Source organism: Scleropages formosus, chromosome 15 (assembly GCF_900964775.1).
Source record: "Scleropages formosus chromosome 15, fSclFor1.1, whole genome shotgun sequence".
Lineage (NCBI taxonomy): Eukaryota > Metazoa > Chordata > Actinopteri > Osteoglossiformes > Osteoglossidae > Scleropages > Scleropages formosus.
In genome coordinates, this window is record NC_041820.1 from 22,324,117 (window position 1) to 22,341,749 (window position 17,633).

The window sequence follows — 17,633 nt, forward strand, 5'->3', positions numbered from 1 at the left end:
ACTTACAACCTTATTTAAGTACTATATTATGGTAGTCAGCTGTCTTCTTTATCTGATATATATATATTTTTTTTTTTTTTTTTTTTTGCCTTATGCCTGTGTTAAAGCGCTGTGTCACTGTGTGAGAGCAGCGCTCTATAAAAATTGAATTGAAAGAAAGTGAAGGAACTACATCATGCAAGATGAAATGAGGTGTACTGGATCCATGCTGTGCTTGCAAGGAAGCCCTCAAATATGAGAGCTATATAACACATCTGTGGCCAGTCATGGGCTGCAGGTACTCCCAGTAACAAAGGACAATATGGAGGTACAATCTTTGCTGAAGAACAGGGTCACTAGTGCACTGGTAAAGAGAGGGATGCACGTTTCTCTCTGAAATAGAATCTCTTGATCGTTGTTGGATGAATAAGTACCAGGTACCACTAATTTTTCAAGAGTGGGTGGGAATGTGACTCTTGGGACTGTGTTTGTCAGTACATACTACTGTCGCTCTTCTAGGTGTGTGGTTGTGTTGCTGAATCCAAAGAAGAACAAACAGCATCACATCCTCAACAGCTCCAGGTGAGTAAACTTTGGATTGGGGGAGGACAGCTTCACTACTGTCCTGAAACATACTGGTTTCAGGTTCCAATCCCATGATAGGTGCTCTGGAGGTCCTCTCTGTTTATTTACATGTATGAATTTAGCTGACCCTTTTCTCCAAAGGGACCTCCACCAGCAGTGTGTAGTTGATACCTTTATGGAAGGTGCTTTGAGCTCTTAGACACACTCCCCTAAACTCCTTGCAAAAAGTCACACATTGACACAGTGCTGCAAAGTAACACATGCACACACAGACACACACGTGCACACACAATGTGGGCAGTTCAGAGTGTCCTGTAGCATACAGTGCACCTGAGACATGTCTTTGGACTCTGAGAGGAAACCAGAGCACCCATGTGAAGCCCATAAGGACACAATAAGAACACGCTGAACACTGAGTGTGGCAATATTGTTTTCCAATGAAAATTTGCTGAACAGAGATGTGGTGGTGGAGGTGTAATTTGTAACCCAGCAACATTTGAAAATATTGGCAGGGTCTGAATGCTTTTGAAAGCACTTTCTTGTACTGTAAATTTAATCATCTTTAGGTGCTGTGACCTTTGCATGATGAGTTAATGGGAAAAAAGGGCGGCATAGTGGCACAGCGAGTAGCGCTGCTGTCTCTCAGCACCTTGGTGGTGTGTGAGGACGTGGGTCCGATTCCCATTCAGTCTGTGTGGAGGGGGAGGTGTTGTTCTGCCCCATCTTTTTTAATGATGGATTGCCTACAGTTTGCATTCCAGCACCTAAGCTCCTTCTTCAGTATTGTCAGTTGACTTGATCATGTCTTCTTTTTGGTGATTGTGTCATGGGTCATTTAAGCATTTTTGTTTTGTAGATGTACAGGGTTATTTCAGGTGATTCATACAAAATTACCTGTGTTCCATTTGTAAGATCAGACTTGAATGCTTAAGGCAGCCACTCGGGGCAACAGCTGACCTGTTGCCCATGTGGAAGAGTGTTGCGAAGCTGCATATCTGTAGATGTGGTGGCCTGGCAGAGCTGTCCTTTCGTGGTCACTTGGAATGATCTTCGTTTTTGGTCTGTCTTCACAGAAAAACGATCACTACACTGTCTTTTTCTCCTGATGGCAAGTACCTGGTCACCGGAGAGGTGAGTTATGGACCACCCCACCCTCAAATGTCTTGAGCCCCATTGGAGGATGGAATATCTTTACAAGGGGAACATAAAGTATGTGATGTGTCGCAGCGGTGCTCATTTAAACACCTTGGTTTGCTGTCACAATGCTGTAGTGTGTGTGAAGATGAGATGCTAAAGGTCTATTTGCATCTTCCAGCAGAAGCTCCTCTTTAGGTGTGTTGTGTACATGTTTGGAAATGGTGTCTCCCTATGATCAAACACCATTTGTATGGTGAAAGGTTTTATAAATGGAGCATATTAGAAAGTGAAGCCAAATATTAGTTTAAAATGAGCAAGATGACTGAATTTGGTTTATTGACATTTGTAATAATGACTGCTCTCTGTCCAGTTGCAGTGTTCAGTGTAAACACAGAATTAGTGTTTGTTTCAGTTAAAGGAACTCTAGTCATTGCTTTTCTGGCAAAATGCACATATTGTCCTCACTTCCAGCTCCTATATGACTGTTATACTGAGTCATTCACAGTAAACCTCAGACATAACATAAGATGTGTAGCAAGACTGGGGGGGGGAACTTTTTTTTTTTTTTTTTTTTAAAAGCACAGACTTGATATGTTTTTTTGTATTTATTCATACTAGAACATGAGGTCCAGGTTTTGAGCACACTGCTGTTGGCATGGATGCCATGTATAATATCACCTGCAAATGATTGGCCTTCTTAAGGAATCTCGACTGTTAAACTCTGTTAAAGTGCTGGGTAGTTAAGTAAGCCTGTGGGACACACTGTGAACACAGTGAGAGACATACCCATAATCCTTCCGAAAACAAGTGTGCATACTGGAAAACAAAGACCAGTAGAGTGCTGTGTCTGTAGCTGACACACCCTTCTCCTCCTTTGTGTAGATTCAGTTGACAAACATGACCTTGTAGGATGGCTGGCCTTTGGTCCTGTGGTGCTACACCAGTAACCAGCAGCAGGGGGCACAGCGCCTGAGGGTTAAGTCTTTGCACCCTCTCTCGTTCTGGTTCCAATGCAGATGACACGGGTTACAGCAGAAGCCTTAAAAGCTGTAGTGAGGTCCCATCAGTGTCTTTATGACCTTTGCTTGTCCTCCTCAGTCCATGTTCATGGGAAGCAGTGGCGAAATGGCACTTTTATGTGGCTCTGGGTTCAGTGCTGCATTGTCCCCTGCCCCTGGTGCATTAGGCTATACACAATGGTGAAGAGCTTCAGTAACACACATGACTCTTTCCTCAGTCTGGTGTGTGTGTGTGTGTGTGTGTGTGTGTGTGTGTGTGTGTGTGTGTGTGTGTGTGTGTGGGGTTTTTTTTTTTTTTTTTTTTTTCCTCCCCTCTTCCCCCTCCACTCTCTGGGTGGGCCGGGTATGACTATTTCTGAATTGTGTACTCCTTCTCCCTTCACCCCAGAGTGGTCACATGCCTGCGGTGCGGGTCTGGGATGTGGCAGAAAAGTGCCAGGTGGCTGAGCTTCAGGAGCACAAGTACGGGGTGGCCTGCGTTGCCTTCTCACCCAACAGCAAGTACATTGTCAGCGTGGGCTACCAGCATGACATGATTGTCAACGTTTGGGCTTGGAAGGTACTGCTCAGCTATGTGGGGCTCTTTCTCCTGAGGAGCACTGTCTGATCATCTGCACAATTGTGAAATAGCGTCCCATTTCTCTCTGTCCATTATGTCATAAGTGGCACCAGTGTAAGTGATACAAGACTAAGCGACAACAAATGAAAACAGGCCTGGCGAAAACTCTTCAGTCAGCAGGGTTACGCTGTGTTCTTCCTACCTGCTCGTCACAAAACTGTTCCTCTGCAGAGCTCTCAGGCCATGAGCTCTGGCTTGCTTCCCGTCTCTCAAGCCCCCTTCTCCAATTTTAGGAAGCGGTATTCTGGTTCATTGTCCTTAACTGGCATGAAATCAGCTGAGCTGTAAACAACTGACTTCTGCAGATCAGAGGAGAGAAGATAAAAGGACCTTGTTTGGTGTGGCATGATGGGAAGTGTGAGCATCTTCAAACCTGATTAAAGCACCAAGACAGTGTAGCACAAGGGGAACTCGGGAGAACCTTGTTGAACATAGTGCTCTTCTCTGGATTTATCCAAACTTTTGTGTGTCTTGCAGAAGAACACAGTGGTTGCTGCAAACAAGGTGTCCAGCAAGGTGACTGCAGTGTCCTTTTCTGAAGACAGCTCTTACTTCGTCACTGCTGGAAATCGCCATGTCAAATTTTGGTACCTGGAGCACAACAAGTCCTCAAAGGTATTTGCCATTAGAGCTACCTAAACTGACCATGATACAGGTGCAAGGGACCACACATGCTGTAACTGTCTGACTCAGGCAGGATTCCCCAGTGTTCTGTTTTTTTTTTAAAAACACTGCTGTTCTGGACAAGCAGGTATTGTAATAGAGAAGGACATGGAATTGCTCACATCCCTCTGCCAGCACTGATACCATGTCCTTCAAGGTATTTGCTCTGGATTGCTCTTGGAAATGACCTCTCTTGAAATTTTACAAATCTTCAGTCATTTTCACTGAAGGTTCAACCACCTCTTCACTCCAGCACTGACTGTAGCCGGCTTGTTTGCTAAGGCTCATGGTCACATTGTACACACACTGTTCTCTATAGCTGTAATAAGAGTATCTGTGTAAACACAGTACCCTTATAAGAACTATAGTAAAGCTCAAATACATTTTACATGTCTTTATTTAGTTGATGCTTCTCTCCAAAGCCACTTGCAATATTAAGCTACTTAACATTGATTTACTCATTTATATACATGGGGAATATCATGGTAACTACTTTTACTCAATAGTGCTACACCAAGAGATGGGATTCAGATCTGCAACTTGGATTCTTTTGAGAGCAAGGCAGCAGCTTTAATAAATCTGCCATCTGAAGAGAGGTAATTTGTGGGTGCAGTTTAGAGATGGTATCTTGGCAACCTTCGAGTTGTAATTGTGCAGCACAAACAATCTGCTGATTTTGACTTTATGCGAAATATAAGGATAAAATTAAGAGTTAAAAAAAGGTTTGTGCAAGTGTGACTATGCTTATGCTGGGTGGTAACTTACCAGTGTAGCATAAAATCCTTAGTTCAGAGTTGGTGCAAACATGTAAATAGAGAAAAAGCTGCATAATGCAATTGTTAAATGTAGTGCCACAAAAGGAATATGACTGTACATCATAAACCTGCTTATACCTCTCCTGCTTCTGCTCTCTCCTGTCTCATCTGACCCAGGTGAACGCCACTGTGCCCCTGCTGGGTCGCTCGGGCCTTCTTGGTGAGCTGCGAAACAACTTCTTCAGTGACGTAGCGTGTGGCAAGGGCCGCAAAGCTGAGAGCACTTTCTGCATTACCTCCTCGGGGCTGCTGTGTGAGTTCAACAACAAAAGGCTCCTGGACAAATGGGTGGAGCTGCGGGTGAGTGAGTGGCGGGGGGGGGGGGGGGGACTATGGGTGAGCAGAAGGGAAGGCAAGTGGGTGGAACAACAGATGTGTTCATGAGTTGAATAGCAGATACCAGATTTTTTTTTTTTTGCATTTTCACCTTTTAAAATAAAGACTGAACACGTTTAATAATGTGAGAATTAAATCATTATAGCAGATGGCTTATGATTCCCTCACTTAAATTCAGCAATTGTTTTTATGGCTGTTCAGCACTTACTATTTGATGTATTTTCACTGCCCAGCTACTCAAGTGGGTTTTATTTTCCCCCCTTTTTTGCATAATCTATTTGTCTTTTTTTTCTGTTATACGTGTTTGTCTTTCTTGGTTCTCCTGTGTAGAAGCACAGAAAAAATGTACCATATGACAGCGAAAAACACAGCTGTTTTAAGGAAATGCCATCTGAATAAAGTTGTACAAGCAGGTGTTAAATGTACTCTCACTGTAGTCTGTTTTGCCTCTTTTCTCCTTAAACCATACAGAAAAACGACAGTAACACAGTAAGTCCCTTGTCTGTCCAGTGGTTGTCATGCTCATGACATCCCCCCCTCAAAAAAAGACGTTCATCTTGGATTTGTTGGCAATGCAGCATTTTCTTAAACGCACTTAAAGACTCAGAAGTGGGGACCAAGCCTTCCAATAGGTTTCACCTTCATGCGTCTGAACAAAACTACTTCTCTTCTGTTACCACCTCCTGGTGCCACGTCTTCATCACTTTTTCCACACATCTCAGATCACCTCAACTGGCCTATCTTGTCTTCTGTTCAGACCGCAAGACTTTGAACTAACAGAGTATTTCTCTAATGTGGTCTTGGATTTACTGTGAAAGTAGGGTTGTGTCCCGGTGACTGGTCCTGTCTAAATAATTGCTGTCATTCGAGGTGGGATTCTGATTCTCAGAGAATAAGGTGAATAAATTTTTCCTCCCCCCCCCCCCCCCTTCTTTTCTCTCCTCTCTTCCGTATTGAGTCATCTTGAGGGGGAAAAAAAAAAAAAAAAAAGACAGGGACATGGTGGTCCCCCCCCATTGCCGTTGACTGACTGCTCAAGTGCCCTTGTCTTGTGCTCTCAACATCCCATCTCCAGACCAGCCTGGCCACGTCACTCTTTGTCACGGAGGAGCTCATCTTCTGCGGCTGTGCCGATGGCACTGTCCGTGCCTTCAGTCCCGTGAACCTGCACTTCATCTGCACGCTACCACGGCCCCACAGCCTGGGCACGGACATCGCCATGGTGACAGAGGCTAGGTGAGCCCCGGTCACAACTGCATCATGTTCGCTTACATTAGTTACATGTTTGACTGCATAGAAACGGTATCATGGAACAGCTGTTAGTGTTTGAAAAGCCAAACTGTCAGTCATTCTTCCCAAATGTTGTACAATGTTAAGTTAAAAATACAACAGTAGTGGCTGCAGTAGCAGTGTTTGTAACCAGCATATTTTCACACATACAGTTCAGTTTGAACTGTTTTCTTTCTGTCTCTCTACTCTGCTTTCTATGGAGCCATATGAAGTTACTCATGGGATACATTGGACATTTTTTATGCATTTATGCAGTTTCTTTGTGATGTGACCCAAATCACAAATTGGGCTTGACTGTGTAGCACTGTGGCTAAAACCTTGTCACATGCTACTTAGAATTTCAGTCAGGGTGTTGTGGGCAGTTTGGAATTTCACCCAATGGGATCCAAATGTTAAGTCTTTCAAAAACTTTTTTTTATATATATATTCATTCACAGCAGACAATGTTCGTGGGTCCTTTCTGAGCTATTGCGCCATGGAATTTTTCTTTCATCAGCACTTTGGAAATAAGCAGCCGTTTCTTCCAGCCTTTATGACTTGCACAGATTTTTATTGTTCTAAATATTCACTGAAGTGAATACCAAAGTGCTCTCTGAATTGCCTTTTGTGCTGTCTTAAATGCCTTTTTTTTTTTTTTTGCTGCACACAAATTATTGAAGTACAGCTGGGAGGGACAAACTTAAAGGGTTTTGCAAACCCACCTGTGCTTGCTCTTCACTCCCCCCCCAAATAGTTAATATTTCCTTTACAGTGTGATACTGTTGTGTATCATGATTATTCAAAAATGAATGGTAATGAAAGGAGGACTCAAGGGTTGGGTACCTTACTTGTTGAACAGTGTAAGACCATGTAGAAATGCTGAGCTCACTGTGACATGTGAGGAGGATAACTTTTTATGTTCTGGAGATGCTATGTGAGTGCAGCTCTTTAGAAAGGATACCTTGCCCTTGCATGAAGCAGCACAATGACTTTTACCCTTTCGCCTCTCCCATCAGCCACCTGTTCTCGTACAAGACAGAGGCCCGCTACCCTGACACAGTAGCTCTGACCTACGACCCTACCAGCCGCTGGTTGTCTTGTGTCTACAATGACCACAGCTTATACGTGTGGGATGTGCATGACTTGCGGAAAGTGGGGAAGGTGTACTCTGGTCTCTACCACTCTGCCTGCATCTGGAGCCTGGAGGTGATTCACAACGCTGAATTTTGAGCATCCTTGGAGATTCAGAGAGAGCCAATCTGTGTATGTTTGAGAAACGATCCCATGTTTGACAGTGCAATTCTTGTGGCCCAGGTGTATCCTGAGATTGGGGAGAGTCAGCAGGGCTCTCTGTCCCCTGGGTCCTTCCTCAGCTGCTCCTCTGACAACACCGTGCGCCTGTGGAACACGGATGGCCACAGTGCAGCACTCAGTCGCAATGTCATCAGCAGCGTACGTCTGCGCATGTTCTCAGTGCTTGCTGTGCAGTGTTCACACATATGTAGTTGTAGTGTTGATTCTTCCATAAATGACTTATTTACAGTGATGCTGAAGTCTAGGAGGGTGATCCTGACATAAAGCAAACCTTTTTTGTGTGTGTGTGATGTCCCTTTAGTGAAACTAGTGGATGTTCTTCCATAAACGTGTAGAACATCACCCAAGGTCTGTTGATTGGTGGTGTGACAGTCTTGTGTGTGGGAGGGGGGAATTGGGGAAACTTTTTAAAGGAGTGGATCATGTCTGCCACTCGCACACTAGAGTCCTGCTACTACTTCCTTGACTCATTGAATCCCTCTGCTGACCTGTCAGAGTTAACAGCTTAAAGAGTGACGGGGAAAACAGACTATCATAAAGACCTGCCAGACCAAACTGCATGGAGTAGAATGTGTAAAACACTGTGCCATTGCTCCGTGCACTTGTACACCCATAACTGCGTTTACTGAACAGTGTGATTCTGTATAGTAGCCTTGTTGTTCCCTTCCCTCAGCTTTGAGCTCTTCTTCTCTCAAGTGCTACGCATAAGCTGCTGCTCTTTCGTATTTTACATTATCTCCCCTGTAGACTTTATTTAAATATTTTACCAGTGTTAAAATTGCTTTATTAATTTAGCTGCTGCTTTTCCTCTCGGTGACTTAGTGTTACGCTGCATACGATTTACCCATTTATACAGCTCAGTAACTTTTTTTACTGGAGCAATTCAGGGTAAATATCTTGCCCAGGGATACCACAGCAGGAGGTGGATTTCAAACCTGCAGCCTGAATCCAAAGACAGCAGCTGCACCATCTACTGTCCCCTTTGAGCAGTTCTAAGATACTAATAGCTGCTTTCCTGGCTTTTGACACTCGGGCACAAGGAGAACATCAGTTGTATCCTATTGCAAGTTACTGTTGTCCTCTTTCTTTCATGTTGTTTGTGTATTGTATACCTCCCACAGTCGAATGATTTTTATTTTATTTCCCCCCGTATTTAGATCTTAAATGTTTTTCTGTGCCTCATATGGAAACAACATTGTGTTGCATAAGTGAAACTGTCTACATTCAAGCTGCTTTTGCAAAACAATGAAAAGAACAAAGCTTGTTGCATATAATATAATATGATATTAAAGTTAGTGTCCCTGACTGTCTGTGCATTGCTTTCATGACCTGATTCTACTTCTCCAGGACCTTTTGAAGATCATTTATATGGATAACAACACATCCACCTTGTTGGACATGGAGTGTATTGCCACCAGCAACACAGAGAAGTCCGATTGCCAGACGTCGGAGAATCGGAGTGGTATCAGGACCATGCGCGTGAGCCCAGATGGGCAGCACCTGGCGTCAGGAGACCGTACCGGCACCCTGAGGTACTGCCCTACAAGGCAGCCTGCTCTTCACCACCTGTTTTCCACTCAGTAGCTCCAGATTTGGTTAATTGCCCCCAGAAGAGATGCATTTGGGTGGGGTGGATAAACAGGACTGATGCATGAATGGAAGTATGAGGTCACTGAATTTTGAAGATCATTCCACACCCATGACTATTTGATGGGAGTGTGGTAGGTTTGGATATGAACAGATCTAGTGTGTTGTAACAGTGTGTCAAGGTGGGTCACACACTACTAGAGTGCCCCTGTCTCTCTTGTAGGATTCATGAGCTTCAGACCATGGAGGAGATCTTGAAGGTGGAAGCTCATGACTCTGAGATTCTGTGCCTGGAGTTTTCCAAGCCAGAAACTGGTAAGTATGGTCAAGTCTGCTATACTGCAATGGTTGTGTTCCCATGAATCATTGCATTATGCTAATTGATATCATCAAAAAAGAAATTTTGTCAACGGGGAAAAATGAGGTTGGGGCAGAGCACATTAAACACGGTAATTATTTAATAAAACTACCAGAAATTACAGTAGAAGATGCGAAGGTACAAATGCCATGAAAAACATGAGCTGTTGCAAATAAGTGATAAAGCACATGAAGATAATGACAGAATGTGCAGTTTGTGATGCTACACATTTTTTGCATTAAACTACATTAAATTTATGGAATTCAGCAGCTCTAAGGGACTGGGGGAGTTTATTAAGTAACACGTAAATGAAAACTGAGAATATACAGACATTCCGTTTTGAACATGTCATGCATGGGACTGAAGGGCTTACTAAATACTTAAATTGCAGTGGGTCCGGTGAGTAATGTGAGTGGGGTGAACACACAGGTTTCCCCTTTGACGCACTTCCCTCCAGCAGTTGACTCACTGCTAGATCGTCTCTATGCATCACAAAACAGGTTTCTCAAACAGCTGCAAGGGCAAGCCTGTAAGCACAGACCCTGTTTTACTGCAGCCAAATTGGTTGTACATGTTGAGCGATTTGTGATAGGTAGGATTAATGGGGGAACATTTTGCAAATAATGTATACAACTCCCCCCCCCCCCATTCTTCTTTACCTGACAAAATGGATTAATACCATACAGCTGGTATTCTCTGATACAGGGAAGCCAGAAAGTTCCAGAGTTGTTCTCCTTACACGCCAGGCTAATGGATGTCATCTTGCTTAATGAATACGGTGATTACATGAGGGGAAATTAAAGAGTGCGTGCGTGTGCGCGCATCTTTGTGTCCGTGCGTGTGCGGTTTGGCTACCCTTGAAGCAGAATTATCAGCCTTTGTGGCTCTGGGAGGCTCCAGCCGTTGGGACACAGGACAGGAATGGTCTAGAATGTGACCAGCTGAAGGCTTTTGCCTTGGCAGTGTGCCACCACTACCTCCAAATGCCTGCTGTCAGCATAACCAAAGGTACTGCATGTGCTAGGGAGGACTCACTCTTGCATTGAACGTTTACATTTTTCTCGCTAGTTTTCCCTCCATCTCTGAGCACAATTCCATTATCCAGTCCATTGTGGAGTTCAAGTGAATGGCAGAGTACTCTGTGGCTGAAAGGAGAGGGGGGGCCTCCTCACACCTTATTTTTACTGTAAGGCACCAGCCTGCATTGGCCTGGGGGGTCAATGTTCTCCTCCGATGAGGTGGCCTCGATCCAACAGTGCTGTTGGGACTGCCCTGACCCACTTTACTGGAGCACAAGCTCAGAGCCACTCCTTCAGGATTAGAGTCCTCTAATCCCCAAATTCGTAGAGCAGGAAATAATTTTTAGGAAATACTGGTCATTTGAGTGCTGTTACATACTTCTGGGTCACGGGCTCCAGCTGGATGTGTAGGTCTCGCATCCAGCTGGAGCCCGTGACCCAGAACCGAGCCATGTGCTCAGCATGGAAGGTGTCCGTGGAGCCGATTAGCCTGTGGTGGTGGAAACTCGAGAGGTTTTTAAGTATTAGTAATTGTGTCCCAGCCCTAACCTTCCCTATCAGTTGCTTTTCCACTCAATCAGGGCACATGTGACTTGATGCGCTTCAGGTTGTTCCAGCCATATTGCAGGATCAGCTCCGTATGTTAACTTCTACTTCTTGGGGAAATGGAGATTGCAACACATTCATTGGAATGAACTGCGCAGAAGCTGTAAACATTCCAGTGTCAAATTTTAATAATTTGAACTTTTTTTGAGAATATATGGTTCTTTGGAGACTGAAATGGGACACTTTGTTGCATACAACACTTAATGTTCTGCAGAATCTTTGTCATGTCTCCGCTTGGTGGGGGTGGGGGTGGGGTGGGGGTTGGGTCACTTTTCTCTGCCCATGTGGAAAAATACCAGTTTTGTATTCTAGAACTTTCTCTCAGCATGCAGTTCACAGTAATGTGTGATAACACCGTATGTAGTGGGATGAATGGAGTAAATAATAGTAATGAAGTGAATATAATCAGTCAAACATTTCTGGTTAAATGTTAAACTTCTGGTTCGGTAGAATAGCAGATATGAGTGACATGGTCTTTCAGTGGGGTTCCCCCCCCCCCCCCCCCCCCCCCCTCGACAGTCTTACGTTGGGCTGTGTCATGTTGAAAAAAATCCTATTAAAGAGTCATTTGTGAATGTTTGTTTTAAAGCAGGAAATGAACATGCGAGGCAGAAACAAACCCATGTACAGCCGCTAGTATAACGTGCAAGTTGGCATCAATGGCTAGTGACGCACAATGCTAGCTTCCCAAAGATGACACAACTGAAACTCTTTGTGTAAACCACCAGTTCAGCAATGGGCAAGCCTTTGGGAGGACATGGCTGTAGTCTAGAGCGTCCTTATCATTGGCTGACATGACGGAACATCTGGATAAACCATTACAAATTCAAGCAATTAAGACTGTTTCAGTTATGCTAAGGACCAGGGCCCCCTGGACCAGATATCCAGTTGAATTTTATTTGGGTGGGGAGGTATGAATCAGACAAGTTGGCCCCACTTCTCTTTGAGTTGAGTATTCTCTGAGGCGAGGCTCCTTTCCACAAAGCTTCCCTGATGCATCATTATAGTTTCACTAAAACCTGCTGAGGACTCTGGAGAGTTGTTGGGCAGCTCATACTCTGGTGGTTCGAGGTGCTGCTTTTGGACCTATGTTGAAGGCTTGAGTCCCACCTCTAGCTGTAGTACCCTTGACCAAGGTTCATACCCCTGCATTATTCCAGTGAGATTACTGAGCAGTGGTAAAATGGGTAAACGGTTATAGGTTTCTGAATATTGTAAGTTGCAGGTGAATGTTGGTGCTGACAATGAGGGGGTACCAATATGGCATTAATTCAACTCATGGAGTTCCGATTGTGGCTCTTCTACTTGTACAGCTTCTTTCTTCCATTATACAGAACGTTCAGTGTGAGTTCCTTGGAGGTCAAAAGTGAACAATGTCACCGGCTCACTGCTGGCCCCCACACCGAGCCTGCGGTACTGTCTCCCTGCTGCGGTGGGCTCTGTGCTAATAGCGACTCTCCTGCGTGTCTCTCAGGGCTGAAGCTGTTGGCCACTGCCAGCCGAGACCGCCTCATTCACGTGCTGGACGCCGAGCGAGAGTACAGCCTGTTGCAGACGCTGGATGAGCATTCTTCCTCCATTACAGCCGTGCGCTTTGCCAGTGAGAACCCAACAAATTTCTTACTCAGTTTACTATAGCTTTTGAATATTATGATGCATAAACACCTGAAAGAGGTTTTTAAAATTAAATTTTAAAGACCTCAAAGTGCTGATATGAGATCCCTGTTCTGTAGTTGATGTGAGACTTAAGTTACACAACTGCTGCATTGACTTTTTTTTTTTTTAAAACTGTAAACCCATTTACATTTATTTATTTACTACATACTAATTCTTGACTCTAAACATAGTTAAAGTACATCTCAAGACACAGACGGACAGGTGCAGACATGTATTTCTTGAAGGACATAATTGTCTCGTCACTAAACTATCATACATTACATGAGTAGCCACATGTACAGCTGAGAGAAGGTGCAAAGGTTTTTGTGATAAAGTAAATTCATGGACTAGATAATGGAGAAGTGAATCCGAAAGATGCAAGCTTTGAGACTCTTGAATGTCGCAAGGGATTCAGCAGTTCTGAGTGAAAGGGGGAGCTCGTTCTGCCACATTGGAGCCTGATTTCCATGGTAACCAAAACCCTTCATTTACAGGTAATGACAGTAAGGTACGGATGATCAGCTGTGGAGCCGACAAGAGCGTCTACTTTCGGACGGCACAAAAGGTAGGAGTGTAGGTCACCGGTGACACCCCCTTCTTTCATGTCCCCTCATATAACCTGACCCATAACAGGCATTATGGTCATCTCTGCTTTCCTTCAATGGGATCCTGAACTAGAAGCCTCCTGGGACAAGTCCAGGCCCTAATCTACCTGCTGAGCCCATTGAAACAAATGGGATCAGTACACATTGGATCTGTTTCTCCAGTCCTGCGTGGCTTTTTATCCAGGTCACGTTGTTCAAGTCTGGTGTGTTCCATTCTGTGTTGCTCCTACGTTTTAGGTGGGTCACCTGGGTGTTGTGCCTCAGAACAGCACACCTGAAGCAGACACTCTGCTTCTCTGCTGCTGTTCTCCAGAACTTCTTATCCTTTCTGGGGAGCAAGGGACTTACTTGTAACAAGTGGCTAGACAATCCTTTTAGGTGTGCTTTTCTCTCCTCTCCCAAGGCTAATTCACTGATGCATGGACCTGCAGGGGAAGGGCCTTTTCTCAGATGTTGTCCAGCAGACTCTACTTAAATGTTCGATTTAATAATTACCATGTTTGCTCAGCTCTAAGAGCCAGTCGATTTGAAGGAGCACTCTACATTTCAGAATGCATCTTCAGGTGGAAAAAATAAAGAAAAGTCAGTCAACTTTGTAACTTCCACAATATGTTTAGAAGACACTGGACTGAAATTGCATTTTTCCTGGACCACGGTGTGACATAGTATGTTGCCCTCTACTACAGCACAGTTCACAATAACTAAGTACTAAACTAAGAACACTATGCAAGAAAACCATGGTGTAAAGTGCAGTGGTGTGGTCAGTACAATAAATAGAATGCAAACCGATTTAAAAGCGGTAGTGCAAAAAGAGTTTTTGTGCAATAATTCTCTGGAAAAGAGGGTTAGTGTGACCTAATGTAGGTCGACGTGGAATGTACTGAAGAAATACAACAGGATTCTGGTATGTACTTGGTGGTTAAGGATGGGGCCAACAGAATAGGAAATGTATAAATAACTACTTTGTGTTACATAGAAATAAGTTTTGTGTAGCAATGTCACTGAAAAGTGCTTAGAAAATCTGCCAAGGGAAGAAATATAGTATTAACATCTTTATAGCCTATGATCTTTGGGTAATCTTTGTATTGATGAAAGACTTGGACAAAAACACAATAACTTGATGGCAGAGTCAGTCCAGAGAGGTATGCGAGTCCTGTGGCCTGGTGTGATATACAAGGGCCGTGCACTGCGATCCATCTCCACTCAGCACTGATGTCAAGTCCCAGTGGAACTTTGTTTGTATTGAGAGGTGCGGTAAAAGTCAGAGAGCGGTATTTCTGGCACTCTGGTACTTTCGAGTACTGCGGTAAGCATAGCTAAATGAACCTGCTGACAACAGTAGTTTCTGACAAAATTTCCATTTAAAAATGGCTCTGAGATGCGTGCCCTCAGAATGCGTGAAGCCCACATATGACTCTTCATGTACGAGAACCATTTGCCAGCTCATAGTCACAGCATTTCTGCTGCATCGTCCGGTTTACTTCATTCACATTGCAGTGCAGGCACAATTTTAATTGTTGGTCTTCGCTGCAGACAGGCGAAGGGACCGAGTTCACACGAACCCACCACATTGTGCGCAAGACCACCCTCTATGATATGGATGTGGACCCCACCTGCAAGTATGCTGCCATTGGCTGCCAGGACCGGAACATCAGGTGAGTCTGTGTACTGGTTCTGTGCTCTTGTCCATCTGCACATGTTCAATTAATGTCTCAAGACTTGTTCTTTTCCAGCAAATTACCACAGAGGCCTGGACAAAACATGATACCTTACCTCTGTGTGTAGTATCCTTAAGCAAGGTACTTACCCTAATTTGCTATGGTTATTAAAAAAAATTACCCAGATCTGTAAAAGGGTAAATAATTGTAGGCAGACCAAAGTGGTTAAATGCTACCAGATATCTACAAGACTTGATCATCTGCTACACCCCAACCAGACTGCTGTGCTCTTCCACATATGCCCGCTTGGTGGTCCAGGATTCTGGAATCTCTATCCATATTTAAAAAGGGTCTGAAAACTCACATGTTCCAGCCCATGAGCCTGGATTAACATTTACAAAGTTATTCCTGTAATGTAAATATTTATATACTTTAAATATATTAAATATTAATAACTAAGAATATGATCAGGAATTGTTGATATCTGGACAAAGTTTTTGCAGCTACTCGTGATGGATATTGGTTCATATGGTGAAAGAAATTAACTGCACTTAATCACATGTCTGGGCTCTGTCTTTCTGCTTATGTAATGCAGGCATTGTATTTTCTATGAGATGTATGTTGCTTTGGAGAAAAGTGCCTGTTAAATGAATACATGTACATGCAGTAAAGGTGATAAATGCATATCAAAAAGAAGACAAAATGCAAAAGGCCAGCAAAAAACCAAAGTTCTGTGGCAGATCATGAGGAGTATCCACTGCATTCTTCAAAGTCTGGGGTAGCAGGCTGTGTAGTGCTCAGAGCTGCTGCCTTTTTCAAGTTTGAATCCTGCCTCCTGCCTAAAGGGGCATCCCTGGCACTGGCAGCTTGAGAGCCCTGTACCTTACACCTCTAGTGCTCACAGCTGAGCCATTCATTGCAGGAATTGTAAGAAAGCTGCATCTGTGGTGGAAGAGGCTGTTGGGTCTTGTACAAGGTAATGAGCTTCGATGACGAAATTAGGGCCCCAACGCAGGGACTCAGGCACTGAGGGGATGTGACATTCATTTTTGCTTCTCCTAATCTTTAAAGTAATGCATTATAACAGGCAGGTGTGCAGTACTGACATTCCTTTGTCTTCAAGAACATCTGAACTGTGTAGTTCTGCTGAACTGTGGAAAGAATCTTGGAGAAAACTCAGCTGCTTGTACCTGTGTTGTTATATAGTATGCGTGCATAGGGTGTGTGCGTGTGTGCCTGTGCCCTGAGCTGTCTGGCAGTGCTCTGCTGTGGAGAAAAGGTGCACTGATCTGAAGCAGGACAAGTGGATTAGCATGGTGGTGCTGCTCACATACAGGAAGAGATTAGGAAGAGTGTGAGCGAAGCAGGCTTTGGTCTGTGTGCCTTTCACCCCTTCCTTCACCTTGCACTGCAATGCCTCATCAGCTTATCAAGAAAATACAGTTTGTGGAGGCTTTTGAAATACCCCTACAAGTTCTGTGAAAGAGTTGGTTATTTCATAAGTTAATGGAATGTCAACACATCTAATGTTGTAAGGGGGGGGATCTCTCAGGGCTCATTGCAAAAAGAGCTGTTCCATCACTGAAAGCAATCTTCTCAACCAAAGTCTAATCATCTGTGTGACACAAGTGGGTTAAATCATGTACTTGCATAATAGTTTGATCAATTTCTAAAGTAAAGTAGGATTTACTGGGCATTGGAAACTGAACTGAAAGTTGGATTTAGGAAATTGTAGAACAGTCAAAAACAAGGGCATTAAACTTACACAACCTGTTGAAAGGCATGAATTGGTACTCTGGGAAACAGAAGAACACTTCAGCCATCTCTTGCAGGACTGTCAAGAATGCAAAGCATGCCTTTTCGGACAGAGCTCCTTCATGGCACTGCAAACACTGGAGACTGACCAGTGCAAAGTTCTTATAGGTGAATGAGGGCTACCAAAGGTGTACTTGATGCTCCGTGGTGTCTCCAGACCTCAGCAGGTTTGCCCTGTGGCCTTGTAGCTGTGCACCTTACTTTCTCTTCCTTCTTCTCCACCTCTTCCACCCACAGGATATTTAATATCAGCAGTGGCAAGCAGAAAAAGGTGTACAAGGGTTCCCAAGGGGAGGATGGAACTCTCATCAAGGTAAATGGTTACTGACACCCTTGCCAAGCTGGTGCAGGTGCATGAACTGCTTCCTGGCATGGGCTCTACCCATTAACTGCTAGAACCTTGTACACCACTTCAAAGTAGCATGGTATTATGGTAGCATGAAAGTGTAAACAGTTTGTAAACTGCTACTCACACCTTCAGCTACAGGCTTATTATAGCTTAGGAAATGAAGGGAGTCACTGCAATGACTATAACTTCTCAGTAGGCAGCTGAGTTCTCTGAATAAAGTGGCTGAAACCAAAACCTTGCAAAT

General features: G+C 44.0%; 1 protein-coding gene across 5 annotated transcripts in view; it reads left to right on the forward strand.

Moving 5' to 3' along the window:
- The window catches only part of mapkbp1 (mitogen-activated protein kinase binding protein 1), a 53,384-nt gene that overhangs the window by 20,929 nt on the left and 14,822 nt on the right, over window positions 1–17,633 (forward strand). For 3 of the 5 annotated variants that reach the window (XM_018764163.2, XM_018764168.2, XM_018764165.2), the window contains exons 4-18: window positions 499–561; window positions 1,638–1,695; window positions 3,109–3,279; window positions 3,817–3,954; window positions 4,935–5,117; window positions 5,625–5,642; window positions 6,229–6,389; window positions 7,439–7,628; window positions 7,737–7,874; window positions 9,084–9,268; window positions 9,547–9,638; window positions 12,781–12,906; window positions 13,457–13,527; window positions 15,101–15,222; window positions 17,278–17,353. In XM_018764163.2, the coding sequence (XP_018619679.1) occupies window positions 499–561; window positions 1,638–1,695; window positions 3,109–3,279; window positions 3,817–3,954; window positions 4,935–5,117; window positions 5,625–5,642; window positions 6,229–6,389; window positions 7,439–7,628; window positions 7,737–7,874; window positions 9,084–9,268; window positions 9,547–9,638; window positions 12,781–12,906; window positions 13,457–13,527; window positions 15,101–15,222; window positions 17,278–17,353 (1,792 nt within the window). The remainder of the gene's footprint in view (window positions 1–498; window positions 562–1,637; window positions 1,696–3,108; window positions 3,280–3,816; window positions 3,955–4,934; window positions 5,118–5,624; window positions 5,643–6,228; window positions 6,390–7,438; window positions 7,629–7,736; window positions 7,875–9,083; window positions 9,269–9,546; window positions 9,639–12,780; window positions 12,907–13,456; window positions 13,528–15,100; window positions 15,223–17,277; window positions 17,354–17,633) is intronic. The other 2 variants (XM_018764166.2, XM_018764167.2) reach the window with 2 other exon arrangements.